This window comes from Phoenix dactylifera, chromosome 4 (genome assembly GCF_009389715.1).
Source record: "Phoenix dactylifera cultivar Barhee BC4 chromosome 4, palm_55x_up_171113_PBpolish2nd_filt_p, whole genome shotgun sequence".
NCBI classification, from domain to species: domain Eukaryota; kingdom Viridiplantae; phylum Streptophyta; class Magnoliopsida; order Arecales; family Arecaceae; genus Phoenix; species Phoenix dactylifera.
Window position 1 is genome coordinate 4,764,258 of NC_052395.1, and position 14,793 is coordinate 4,779,050.

Consider the following 14,793-nt stretch of genomic DNA (forward strand, 5'->3'; position numbering starts at 1 on the left):
TTCTTATGAAAATAGAAGTGGGATGCACTATTTATTTTACCGTATTTCATTCACCTTTCGTACAAAACATAATAAACTAATACGAAAATTAATTTTTCATGCTAGATTACTTCCAATCAAATGAGAAATTACATCCTATTCGTACCAATCATAACCATTTGTTTTTGCAACAGTTCACCGAGATGAGTGTTTATACAAAAAGTGTTACAAAAATGAGCGACTGTGATTGGCTGTATAGACGACCATATGGTGCACACTATGTAGCATATAATTTTTCCAACCAAATGTGGTTGCCCTAGTTCGATGCAATCCTATAAAGTTGATATATGCCTCCTCCTTACCCAGAAAAATGATATGTCACCATAGTCCTATCCAAACCCCACATGTCCTTAAAGAAAAACAAAAGTTGATGCATGCATTGCTTTCTCTGGAAAATGACATGCCTCTCCAATCGGATCATGACCCCGATTTGAAAGGGATCATGCAAATGAAATCTCATCCGTACTAATTCTACTTGGATGGTTAATACGAGACATTGCCGCTATTCACCGGTCTCCTGCCCACTGAAATATGGCCCCATGCAATTGATGTGATACATGTCGGTTCGTACAATTCACGAAGGCTGGTAAATAATTGGACGCAGCATCAGCCTCGCCCTGGAACAAAGTGGTCACGTGCAGCATTATTTGGATAGATCTCTTTACCATTCAAACGTGGCAGGATCCAATTGGTAAGATTCAGTGGAGTGCTCCACCAGCGCCATGTCGGACGGACAGATGAGCACAGTGGCCACGTGTTAGCATCATGCGGGAACAATGCTCTACTACCTAACAAAAAGAGGACTGCACCGGGGACAACCAGATGGATGCCACCTGGCGGCAGCAGATAATATTGCTTTAACGGGTCCTGGAGAGTCTCGGCTCGTGAGCCACCACTTTGTACCGTCATAAAAAGCACCGTAGCCGGAGTTAGCTTTTTGGCAAGAGAGCAGACGGAGTCGTTTCAAGGCTTCAAACCTATTACCGCTCGCCGATTTTTCCGACGCCGGTGAAACCGGTCTCGGTGCGTCCTTATCCGAAAGCGCCCCATCCGGGCTACCATCGCTCTCGAACGGACCAATCCAACCCTATACCTGCAACTTTTTCCGTAATTGGGACCAAACACAATAAGGATGTGTCAAAAATAAATAAATAAATAAATTCGGAAACTGTTAATTTTTTTTGTTATAACAGTATTTGTTGCCATGCTGAGGAAGTTCGAGTATTAAATTGGGGTCAAATAAAATCCATCCTTTATTACACGGTGACGGAAAGGACAACCAATGTTTTTAATTTCAAGACAAACTAATGTCAGTTTCCAAGAAAAATTGTATCTAATGTCCTCATAGAACTTAACGGCCGTTACTTTATGTGTTGGTTTGAACTGGATTTTTAGTGGGCCCACAGCGACATAATCCGTGGCCTGTGGGCCCCGGTTGGCGAAACCACACGAAAGGCTCGGTGGCCCCACAAGTTCCCCCTTTCCACAGCCGAAGGTACGCGTAGGCGACTCGGTGGCCCACCCGCGGGCCCCGCGCCCTGATCGTGAGAGAGCTCCAGCGTCAGCTGCGGTAACGGCTGACGTGGTGCCCCAGCTAACGCGATAATATCGAAGCTTTGACCGCTCTGCGGTCTCGTAAGAACCATTGTATGCCCTTAGATCTTTTCTCAACGGTCAAGATCGAGCTTTAAACTTAGAGGATCCGTTTACGTGTCCCGCGAGACACGTTTACAACTGGATAATCGTAGACGGTCCAGATTAAAGTCTACGATAGCGAGGGGGAGTGCATATGTTAATTAAACTCTTCTGTAGGAGCATTTGATCGTGGAGTATTTTTGGCAAGGAGGGAACGGCGTTTATACGATGCGTCTCCTATTGGCGGTCGGCTTTCTTACCAGTCGGCTTTCTTTGTTCCCCATCGTTCTTGTCGTCCGAGTGGCCGAGATCGTAGGGTTTCAAGAGAGGAGTGAGAGAGATTTTAGAGAGTTTCCCCCAATTTCTAGAGGATTTTTGGAGGAATCGTTGGAATCCGTGGTCGGAAAAGGAATTTGCTCTCGACGAGCTCGCGATCGAGGTAATTTCTGCTCGAATCCGTTTAGATTTCGGTTCTAGAGTGGCGGTCGTCTCGCCGTGGCTTCGTCCGACGAGACTTTCCTTACATCGGCTTTTTTTTCCAACGATTAGAGATTTTCTGACTAGATTCTTGTTCCAGAAGGGTCGTCTTTTCTTGCTGGTGCTGGTGCGCCATTGGATCGATTTTGGAGGAGGAATCGTGATTTTTAGGGGTTCGATTTTGGATAACCTATCATGAGAATCACGGTATTGGACGACGGGGGATCTGAGGATTCTGGTGGTCGGGAGCTCGTTCCCGTCAAGGCGAAGAGGGTGCTGGTTGGGGCGGGAGGTAGGATTCTCTTCTATCCGACACTTCTCTACAATGTCTTCCGGAACAAGATGGAGGCGGAGTTCCGGTGGTGGGACGAAGTCGATCAGGTATCGATTTCTCCTTAACTTTTTTTTGTTTTTATTTTTGTTTTTTAATTTTTTTTAACGTGGGCTTCTTTTGACGGGATAAATTTGATTGCTGCAAAATTCCAGTGGTGCTGAAATCATGTTGTTTTTTGGATAAGATTTTGGTAGCTTTGACATGCCGGAAGATATTTCTGGCTTTTTCTTTATATTTGGCTTCGTAAACATATTAACAACGTCGTAGCCTCGTAGGTTGCTTATTTAATATTCTGATAAAAATTCGCCTGGTGCATGGGGTTAGGTTGTGCATGAAACTATTGTGACAGCAAAAAAAAAATGATTATATTGCTCCATATGAACCAATTTTTGAGTGCCTATTAATTTAGTGGTTTCCCTCATCCATGTTAGGAAGATTCTTTGTGTCACAGTGCAATCCTTTAATGCTAATGATAAATTATGTTTTGAATTTCAAATTTTTTTCGTGTGATGATGAGAGGCATCAGTGACACAACGCCCCTTTTGCTTCAAAAAAATTAATGATAATAATTATGTTTGGGTGATAAGATGTTTATGCCTGAGTTAATGATATGCACAATTTTGAGCCTGATTGACATATTGATATTTGACGAGGGGCCACCACAAGTAATATCAATTCAGTTTTACGGCATCATATTGCTCTGCAAAATAAAACTTGTTTCACTTCTGACAGCATTATCAATGCATTCTGCAAAACTTGTTTCACTTTGATAGCATTATCCATGCATGCTTTGGAATTCCTTGCTAGCGGATGATTACTTACCTGAAACCTTCCAGATAGTCAATCTTTATCTCTTGCTGTTCTGTTTCTATTTGATATAGTTACAAGTGCCAGCTCGATTGTAAAGTTAATGGACTATGCATGCCATAGATACTTTCGTAACCCCTCGATGATGATCTGATGTAACATAGTTCCTAGCAACATTTCCTTTTTAAGCAAATTATAAAGTTTCGCCCAAAGCTTGTGACTGTTTGTTGATGTCTCTCATCCATGGCTGCTAGTTCACAAAACAAATGGATCACTGCTAGATCCACGGAGCTGGCCCCATTGGTTGGTGTATGGTGGGCTGTTTGAGGTTAAGCCTTCTATTGATTGATTATTTTCTCCATTGCCGTGGCGCTGATATCACTTATTCATCCCAACGCAGGTATCTATCCTGTGAGCTGTGAAAGGAAAAACACAGAAGTAGGAAAAAAGAAAAAAGACAAAAAGGGCATGTTGGTTGGTGATAGGCCTCCTGGAATATCTTCATCTAATCAACTAATCTAGATCATTTTCATCCTTCACTTCAAATATTCCCGATAACAACTCTTGGCATTATCTTTCCTTTATTTCTGTTTAAAACTTCATCCAGATTACAATGATAAGTGCAAAATCCTACTTGCATATCTTGCTTTATTTCAAAATGGGTGTGCAATAACAAACACTACGCAAAATGCCAACTTCAGTAACTTCTTCTTGTAAGGCTTAACAAATCAAAAAACTACTATAGATGCACATAATGCCATGCATCTAGACATATTCTCTACTTGATGTTTTTGTCTATTATCTTTTGGCTTTTTTTGTAGGATTATGAATTCCAGATAGGTATTTGTAATTGATCTGCTAGTAAACAAAGAAGGTTCAACGGCTACTTCTTCATGAAACACGTCTTTTAGTAGAGCGTCTTAGTTAATATGTTTATTGGAAGTCAATCAGTTGACCGCCAAGCAAATGCATTTTTAGTATTGTCATGCCCTTGATTTCATGCTGGTGCGATGGTGATTTTATCTATTATACTCATTGCTGCATATGCACAAAGGTCTAGATAAGCTGATGTTCACCAAATCTGGTTTTCCCTCTATTTTTCTAGTTTATTTTGCTTGGCGCTGTTCCATTTCCCAAAGATGTACCCCGCCTTCAACAGCTTGGGGTTCGAGGAGTCATCACCCTAAATGAACCATATGAGACCCTAGTTCGATCATCCTTGTATCAGGTAAATGTTTTCCTTTAGTGTTTAATATTAAGTTAATCACTTACCAACAATTTATGAATTTGTGTGCGTGAACACTCATAACATTAATTCTTCATAATATTTTTGACACTCTGCATATAGGATAGGTTGCATAGCAAATCTTCTTTTAATGGCATTCTCTGTTGCAATGCTGTGCCATATAGAGCTCTGCCTTTATGAAGAGGGTGATGTGACTAGTCACCCCTTGTCAGTCAAGGGGCTCACTGAGAAAGAAAAAACATGTGGCCATGTTGATGAAATAATTTTAGGTAACGTTCCAAGTTTATGCATGTATTGTAATAATCATTGCTTCAGACAAGAGCCCGGGTAAAGATCAACTAATTCAATACATAAATAGAAGGTTCTGATGTTAGATTATCGGGTGTCTTCTGTTTGTATAAAAGAGTCTGCCATTTTTTCTTGTCAATGTATGGCTCATACCTGGTTTTTCTGTTTACAGGCTCATGGGATTGATCATCTAGTGATTCCAACAAGAGATTATCTTTTTGCCCCTTCACTTGTGGATATCAGCCGAGCTGTAGATTTCATCCACAGTAAGAATCTTATCTGACCTCTATTTCAACAAATGTAGGCCCTGTTTGGGGGAGCTTTTGGAGAGCCAAAAAGCACTTTCTGGCTCTCCAAAAGTACTTTTAGCTAAAAAATGGTGTTTGGTAAATTTTCTGAAAAGCTGTTTCAGCTTTTGCGGGAAGCTGAAAACAGCTTTTGCGGGAAGCTGAAAACAGCTTTTGGGGGGAAGCTCCAATTTGGAGCTTTCCGAAAATGCTGTTTTCAGCTTTTTCGGAAAGCTGTATTTTTGACCAAAATACCCCCATTTAAAAAAAAAAATTCCTCCCAAAAACCTCTCTCTCACATTCTCACGGTCTCTTCCTCTCCCACCCAACCCCATTCCCTCTCCCCCGCCGCCGCACCCTCTCCCTCTGCCCCGCCGTCGCACCCCCTCCCTCTCCCCCGCCCCCATGGTGGGGAGGTGCCGAAGAAGAGGAAGACAGGTGGTCTTCCCCTTCCCGCGGCCGCCGCCGGCGATGATGTCCCCGTCACGGAAAGGGACGGTGCCGAAGAAGAAGGAGGTCCCACGGCCCCCCTCCCGCGTCTGCGAGGCCCCGCCGTCGCACCCCCTCCCTCTCCCCCGCCCCCATGGTGGGGAGGTGCCGAAGAAGAGGAAGACAGGTGGTCTTCCCCTTCCCGCGGCCGCCGCCGGCGATGATGTCCCCGTCACGGAAAGGGACGGTGCCGAAGAAGGAGGTCCCACGGCCCCCCTCCCGCGTCTGCGAGGCCCCGCCGTCGCACCCCCTCCCTCTCCCCCTTCCTGCGGCCGCCGGCGGTCACGACCCGCCCCCCTCTCGCGTCCGCCACGGCCCGGCCCGGCGCTGTCGGCCTCGCGAGAGAGCACTTCCCAGGGGGCCCGCCGTGGCCGCCGCCGGCCACGACCCGGCCCCCTCCCGCGGCCGCCGCCGGCTGCCGGCCCCGGCCCGGCCCCCTCCCGCGGCCGCGGCGGCCTGGCCCCCTTCCGGCGCCGCCGGCCGCGCGGGAGGAGAAGAAAGGAGAACGGGGGAGAGGAAGGAAGGAGAAGAAGAGAAGAAAAAAAAAGAAAAGAAAAAGAAAAGGAAAAAAAAAGAAAAGAAAAGAAAATTTAAAAAATAAAATAAATAAATAAATAAATATTTATATAAATGAATGAATGAATAAATAAGATAATAAATAAATATATTTCAACATTATTAATTATTTACACTAATAATTATAATATTTTATACCTTTATTATTGTATTATACTATAAATATTATATTATATTACATTACATTATAATACATTAATATGTTATGTTAAATAATTTAATATTATGTTATATTACCAAATATTAATTTACTCTAATAATTATATTACTATTATGCTATATTATAATAATATTATTTTATATTACAAAAATATTATACTATATCGTATATTTATGTATTAATATATGTTATGTTTTATTATATTCTGTTGTATAATACTATGCAATGTCCTTTATGGTAATTTTGTTATACAAAAGTACTTTCCCAGTTTGTTTACCAAACACAAAACAAAGTACTACAGCACTTTACGAATGTAGTTACCAAACAGCAAACAACTTTTTATAACAGCTCTACTTCAGACAGCTCTACTTCCAACAGCTCTACTGTCAACAGCTCCCCCAAACAGGGCCGTAGTAGTTTTTCTTCCATGCCTCTTAGATTGCCATTCTTCCATGCCTTTAATATTTCATTATAACAAAATTACTTGATCTCTCAAAATGCATCATATTAATTGAAATTAATTTGTATAAAGTAGGTGGATTTAGAGTTGTTTTCATTATTTTTTGATAATTTGCTTTATAGAACCTAGCTTCATGTAATATCTATGTACCTACCTATCCATTCAGTAATGGTTGGATTTGTTTTCCTGCTTCTTACAAAATATTTAGGTTAATGCTGACCTAGATCTAAAGTTTTCTGTTCTCATATGTGCATATGAGTGGACTCCACTTATACAAGCCATCCTTCAAAAGATTCATGGTGGCAGTGGATAGATTTATTTTCTGTTTGTGTGAAATTTAGTTAGGTTTGTTTATATATGGCATGCAAGGAAAGCATGGATGGATACATGATCTTGTTACTATATTCCCAAAAATCCCTTATTCCCTTATTCACAGAGATAAATAAGGCATGATACCTAGAGGGATTACAATGAAATCTGGTTATTGGCTGTCTGACTGATATTATATTTGAGTGTTTCTGCATTGTTCTGAATAAGATCGAAAAATACACTTATGTACCATAACCATGGTTTACATATTTCTTGTTTATATGAGTAATGCTTAAAACCAAGGTACCTTACTAAGAGGAAGGTTTAGAGGATGAGAGGAGGGTTGGGTGATCTTGAGGTATTTCAAGTAGTAATTTAGTTCTATTGTGGCTGGGCTTGCATGTCATGGTGTTTTCGGAAAAAAAATGACTGTATAATGACAATGTTAATTTTGTTTTGTGTTCTAGTTATGGGTTGTCCATTCAAAGCATTTATTTTTTGTTGGTTTTTGTGGCCATACATTATCATATGGTTAGATGTATGTTTTCGCTTGGCCTCTCTTGGATCATGTATGTGTCTCTTTACCAGTAGATTCTGTTGCTTTTGCTGATAAAACAAGTAACCTGTGGAGCAACTAAGGAGTTCAATTTACCATTCGTTTAATGTTCTACACTTTCAGCTATCTATATATATTAGTATTTTAGCACTTCAGTTATATGACCAACAGTATAAATTGATTGGGAACCTCTGAAAAAGCATAATTTGTACTCTGGTGATCCATGTCAGGAACTTTTATGCAGATAGAAGGTAAGAAGGGTGCTACTTGTAATGTGATCACAAGTTTGAAGATTGCTGTATCATACAGCAATTTACTGGTCCTAGATTGATCTATCACCAATAAAAGCAGAATGCTGGATCTGAGAATATTATAACTGATTGTACCATAATAATGAATGAAACTTGATTTCTAATGTATCAGGAACCTAATAGTGAAGCACTGCAAGTTAACTGCACAGCTCAGGTTACTTCCAGTGTTGGTTGCTTGGTGGGGGCTTATTTTGGTGTACCAGTCTTACTTTTAGGCTTGTGTGTACCAGGTGTTGTAATTGAATCCGATGCAGAAGAGTTATAATTGTTAATACCTGCCTTTTGTTGTTAGATGTGGAGTACAATCATTGAAGCAAAAGTTGGAAGTTATATCCATTATTGATCATATGAGTTTATTATTTGCATAGCGAGTGTCATTATAAAGAAAAATCAAATATGGATAATTTTCATATTTAACATAACATTTATAGATTCGAGGCTTGTAAGCTGGATGAAGTCCTTAAAGAAATAGGGAGCTGAAAAAGAAGTTTTTTGGCCAAAATTTGAAGTTCTGTATGATATTTATTTTAGGATACGTTATTACCTACAACATTTCAAATTTGTTTTTGGTTTTTGTTTTATCCTCATGTGCAGAATTTACCTAAGGTCGAAACTTTATTTACACTTGCAGAATTTTGTGTCTGTTTCCAATTAGAATATATAACTTAAATATCTAGATTCATAAATATGGATATGAATAGAGAAACAAATAAAATATATCTGGTGCTGTTTGCATCTCAAATAAAAAAACAAATTTTGAAAATTGAGTTTGATGAATCTGTAATGCTGGGCTTAAAAGTGCTTAATTGAGAAAACCGGGTATTTTTTGAGTTTGTGTTCAAGTTAAAAACTAAGGTGAATCTCGTCAATTTTTTAGTTGATGGTTAATTTTACATTTAAAGAAAAGCTAGTGTCTTTTCTTAAACAAAATAAGGCTTGGGAATATTCGCTAGCATCTTGCACATGAGATGAACATGGTCAGCTGCATAGATTCTATTAGTGTCCTGTACTCTCAGGACGAATCTTATGTTGGTCTTGGAAGGAGAGTAAAGTTCCAATTGCGGCTCTAGATTTCTAGCGGTACTCAATCATGGTAGGGCACACGTGGTGACAAGCGCTCTAATTAAGGTTTTAAATATTGGTATGAAACCCTGGAATATTTTTCCATTGAAATGGTATGGTATTGATATGGTACTAGACTACTAGTACTGATGACATGAATCGAATCTAACAGCTTCCCAAAAGTGAAAAGTTAGTACGTACCAGTATGGTCAGTATGGTATTGTTGATATGCATTGGTACAGATCGATACATAGGATTTCAGCATCCAGACACCAATATTAGTGCCAATTTTGCATCGGAATGGTAAGATACCAACTATACTGTCTCATTCCAGCAGTTTTGAAACCATGGCTCTAGTGCTCTTTCTCTATCTTTTTCCTATTGGTAAAACAATGAGGGTCTTGAAAGGAGAGTAAAATTCCAATCACAGCCTCTAGATGGGTAGAGCCACTTCATCGCAGTTGGCATGCAGGATAAGAGGCATGCTCTCTCCTTCTCCTTTCTTGATCATAAAGATTCCATGTTTTGTGGTGGAGACTTGTCCATCTGAGAGTTTGCAATATAATAGTAGAGATATGTATTAGTATATACAAGGTACTAAATCTTGCCTTATATGTAGCTTGAGGATATCTATCAAAAGTATCAATGATAATGAAAGGTATTCTAGACCCGTCTTTTCCACTGCTTATTGGCTTGAGGAACTACAAATGAAGCCAGTAGCAACTTTAGCTGAAAACTGAATGGCATTGTACTGCATTCTTGTTGTGATGCACACAGATCATGCCTTTTAGAATGCTTATTTAGTAGGTGTTTTTATATTTGGGAGTTCTCAGCTTAAGAGTACTTCTGCCTGAGTTATGGGTGGCATCGATTTAACACAATATTATTTAGGTTTTACATCTTGGAGTCCCCACAGTGTTAGAAGATCCACATGTTGATTTGGTGGTGTTTAACATGTATTAACACACACCATTTAATCATGTGTCCAATCAGTGGATTTCGATTAGTGCCATGTATAGCATTTATGAATACAATATTGAACCACGTGCTACATAAATTGTTTCTTTCCTTGGTCGTAGCCATCAGATCTTATGATATATCATGATAAAAACTTACCAATTCAGCCTTACACCGCAGATGCAGGGCCAGCCAAGAGCTCAAGATGATTGTTACTTTGTAGCATTTGTATAATTCAGAATACTTATGACTCAGGAGTTTAATATAGATGATTCTCCTTAGCGTGATGCAATTAATATGTGCTCTCTCTCTCCTCTCTCTCTCTCTCTCTCTCTTTATTGCAAGCCACTAAATTCTATAAATAATAACTGTGTACAGGTTGGGACCATTGACAACTTTGACTTAGTCTAGCTTCTTCTTATATTATGTCATGATTTTTAGATTGAGTGACATGTTACGTCTCATTGGTTTCTGTGACATGAAAGTCCATGATACCCATGGGCACCATGTCGATGACATCTTTGGCATATTCAGCCTACTAGGATTTGTAATTGCATGTTCATTTTTCCACTTTCCCTACTTTTCAATGCATGAATTTTAGAGACGAAATGCGAAACTGGTGATCCAGTTCACAGAGATGGCTAGCACTGCAGTACATATTTTATGATCTGGAGAGCTTCAGCAAGTGTATCAAATCACTTTTCAAAAAGAGAGAAAAAAAACAAAGTGTATCAAATTCATAGAGACAGTTTTAGGGCTGCGACCACATAATTATTTGGTTATGGGGAGCTTCAAAATAATTTAGTTCTGTCTATAGTTCTGGGTACTTCTTTTGTGCAAAATATTGGAGACAGTTGGACATGGAAAATTTGAGAAAACGAGATGCACCAGGACATAATTAAGGATAATATAAATAAGCATAACTTTTATAAGGCATGTGTCTTACAGGAATGATGAAGTTGTAGGTAGTTGTAACTACTTATCCTGGAGATGATCACAAATAAGTGAAAGAAAAATATTGCCTCATTAGCAGTACTTATCTTTGATAAGGTTATTTATGGTAGAATCAGCATGTAGGAAATGATGCTGAGAGGCGCTGTTGCCTGTATATCTGCTGAAAGAAACAAATGTTGTAACAAAGGGGACTAGTGTTGAAAGGGGACTGGTGTGGCAAATGTACGGCAAGACAAACAAACCTAGAAATTTGTCATGATCTGATAAGAACAGGAGATGCAAAATTAGAGGATAATTTTTGCCAATTTAACTAAGACAGCATAAGCATGTGCAGTTATGACCAATGCGCGATCGATAGAGGATAATTTTTTTCAGGGATCCGAATAAGATGGTGTGGCTCTATGAGCATGTGCAATAACGACCAATGGTAGATCAATTATGAAGGGCCAAGATGAGCAACAGTATGGTTAAGATGCAAATTGGTTTGATGTGGATACAGATCTGTAAAACGGTTCTTAACATTTAAATATGTTGACCGATCATGTATCTGCATTATTGGTTAGGTAAGCATGTTGGTTGTCGGCATATCTGGTATCATATATGTACATCTGTGATCTGTAGGTAGAAGTACTTCGAGTTTCTGCAATTTTTTGTTTTTCAAGAAAATAAAGAAAAAGCAAGAAAATCATAAATTTCTTTTCTGAATAATCAATAAGATTAAAAATTATTCAATTGGCTCTAGAAGCTTAAAAATGGTAGCATAGCTGGTAGAAAATTTGGGTGTTAGTTAACCAGAATTTTTCAGAATGGATCATTTATCCTGTTTCTTTTTTATTAGACCAAACCATACCAACTGGTTTAGTTTTTCTGAATTTACATTTCACTATGTGGTCCATCAAAAACTATTGATGATGTGAACACCCTTTTTACAGATTGTCATATTCAGAGTCTGAAATGGGTTCTTTCTTCTTTCCTTTAAAGTTGAATAACACATTTAAAACTTTATTTATTATTATTTATAGGGAATGCATCCCATGGGAGAATTACATATGTACACTGTAAAGCTGGAAGGGGACGTAGCACAACTATTGTTCTATGCTATCTGGTACGCTCTTATGCATTTGCTTATAACACATTTCTGAATTGTGCAAGTTGACAGGTGTAGATCAGCCAGTCCAACGCTATTAATAAAGCATGATGTCATGGGTGCTAACCTTCTAGAAAGTGTTCTAATACATTTTAATTTTATAAAATTTAAAGGTGGAGTATAAGCTCATGACACCCACAGCTGCTCTGGAGTATGTGCGATCGAGAAGGCCTCGAGTGCTTTTGGCTCCCGCACAATGGCGAGTAAGGAAAATAACTTTTGTTTCGTGATAGAATAGTTAAATGAAGTATAAATTATGTTATTATTGCTTCTTTTTGTTTAGCAAGTCTTTATATCCAGCAGTGTGCTTTTTCTCATTTGTCATTTTCATTTTTGGTGGAGTAAAATAGTAAATTCGTATATAATAATTAAAGAATCCTACGGGCAACTGGAGTGCATGGATGACCTCAACTTTGCGATCATATTACATCAATATATGCAAGGGCCCTATCTGTAGGTCTTTACTTTGGGAATCTTTTCCTGCTTTCCTTAACTTCCAAATTCTTCTTTGTGTTATTGTTATTCTTATTTGATGGGAGGCATTCAAATAAGGATACTTTGATTCAGTTCTAGTCCAGTCATTTTTTCTTAACTCCCTCATACTTATCCATAACAACATTAAGGAAAGAAGATCTAAGCAAAAATTCTCCTTGATAGCCTTGATAGAAAAATGTTGTCATAAATCAATTTGCCCATCTTGAGAATTTAGTGGAAATCCATTTAAAACTACTTCATTGGTGGTTTTCCTATGATTTCTGTGCATTTTTCACTTATTGTTTGCATCCACTTTTGCTTTCTTTATGATCACATTTCCCATTTCATACATTAGGGTCTTTCTTGACCATCATTTCCTGTTACTCACGTTTGCAATTTTTCCTGCATCCATCTGTTATAGTGTAACAACTCTTAAAGAGTTGGACACAGGAAGCTGTGTTCTGAAGGATGAAGCCTTCACTAATGGTGTGGGACGTGTGCTCATAACATGTGGGAGAAAAACCAACATCCATCTCTTTGTATTCCTCCTCTTTTGTTTTTTTGGCTTTTATCATGAGTCCTGATTTTCTTCCCATCATAGATATCCTAACTTTTCTGTGCATCTCAATCGACATAGTTGTTATCTCTTAATAAATTCAAAAAATTTCTTCTTCAAGGAGTTATGGAAAAGTAAGATGATAAATAATCATAACCGTCCATATTTCTAAGGTTTTTGATACATATGCTATCACGTGCACAGCACATGCCAGAGACTGGTTTTCTCTAATGGCAGCTCTCTGACTTATGCCCTCCCCGTTCAGAGGGCTTTCTTGCCTCTACTGTTGCATGCCTTTCTTCATTATTTCAGAGGGCTTTCTTTCAGAGGGCTTTATTGGTGGGATTTTCCGCCTTCTCTTGAAAAACAAAAAAGAACAACGGTGCTTATGTATTCTGCATCCTTTTCTCGGCTTATTCGTGAGATATCAGCTCTCCTTATTAGAAGATACAACATCTTCGTGATTCTACGTCATATGGTGATAAGTCTTGCTGTTTGTGCATCGCCTACCACATTGAATTATCAAATCCATTCATCAAAATAATTGTCATACTGTAACAAGAAAAATAAAGGAGGTATCCACTTCTCTGTCTAATTATTTCCCTACTCTAGATTGCAATTGCCTTAGGACTCTTTTGCACAGGCCAGAACTCTCTTTTGATTGCTTAAATATATGTGGATATGTGAACAGACCTTAAATGGCCTTAAGCTTGGTAATGTGTTGTAGACATGCGATATGTGTGATTTCCTGACAAGAAAAATATTTGATAGGCCATTTAGCTGGCTGAATGTAGGGGTCCGATTTGTTGGCAGAGACGGAGTGACTGGGATGGAATGGATTGGATATTATTCAACCAAAATATTTTTAATAGTCTTTTTCCTTTGATTTTTGTGCTGCTTCTCTGTAACCAACACTGAAACCACAGGCTGTCATTTATGTACAGCAGAAGCAGTGGCTGGGTTTATCTTTTAACTTGTGTGCATGTAACTTATGCAGGTTGTCCAGGAATACAGCAAGCGCAAATTAGAATTCCCTGCAATTCGAAGTCCAAGGCCAGTATGTTCGCTCGCAGGCGATGAAGTTTTAATTACTGCAGCAGATCTAGAAGGGTATGGGATGAGTGAGGATGCTAGCAATGATCCCAGCCTCCCATTGTGTAGGATCATTCGAACCAGATCCATGACTGCAAGGTCCATGCCAACAAGCCCTCTCAGGGAGGATGAAGTTTTGGTAACCGAGGCAGATCTAGAAGGGTATGACACCTATGCAGATGCTTATAAAGATACAAGTGTCTCGTCAAATGGGATTGTTCAGATGAGTCCAATGATTAAGAGGCTATCTTGCCTCTTTGCATCCAAGTTTTCTGGGAGTTGCCAGCCAGCTGCGAGCCAGTTTGCTGAGGTTCGTGCTTGCTAGGTACAAACACCAACACCTATCCGGAGTTTCTGTAAGGAGGTTGTAGGAAGAGAGAAGAATATAGAGCAGGAATGTAAGTTTTTCTGTCGTAATGGCAGATTTACTAAGAGGAGGATGGAGGTGACCACTGTGTCTGGAATTCTGTTTCTGGTTGCCCAGATTTTTTTTGACTTTAAGATAATTTCTGTAAATCTCATTATCAATTCAATGTGGATTTTTGTTGTTTTTTTGTTTTTTCAATGTATTCTGTCA

The 14,793-nt window shown here is 39.1% G+C and overlaps 1 protein-coding gene across 2 annotated transcripts; it reads left to right on the forward strand.

The window, feature by feature from the left end:
* The first annotated feature begins 1,876 nt into the window (after nucleotides 1–1,876).
* LOC103714340 (phosphatidylglycerophosphate phosphatase PTPMT1-like) lies at nucleotides 1,877–14,778 on the forward strand. 2 transcript variants are annotated; one of them, XM_008801546.3, is made up of 7 exons: nucleotides 1,877–2,113; nucleotides 2,252–2,532; nucleotides 4,398–4,520; nucleotides 4,999–5,092; nucleotides 11,970–12,052; nucleotides 12,208–12,297; nucleotides 14,122–14,778. In XM_008801546.3, the coding sequence occupies exons 2-7, from the start codon at nucleotides 2,347–2,349 to the stop codon at nucleotides 14,539–14,541; spliced, it is 996 nt and encodes a 331-aa protein (XP_008799768.2). In that variant the 5' UTR covers nucleotides 1,877–2,113; nucleotides 2,252–2,346; the 3' UTR covers nucleotides 14,542–14,778. The 2 variants fall into 2 exon arrangements, with proteins under 2 accessions (XP_008799768.2, XP_008799769.2); XM_008801547.3 differs by having other exon boundaries at nucleotides 1,889–2,113; nucleotides 2,255–2,532.
* The last annotated feature ends 15 nt before the right edge of the window (nucleotides 14,779–14,793 follow it).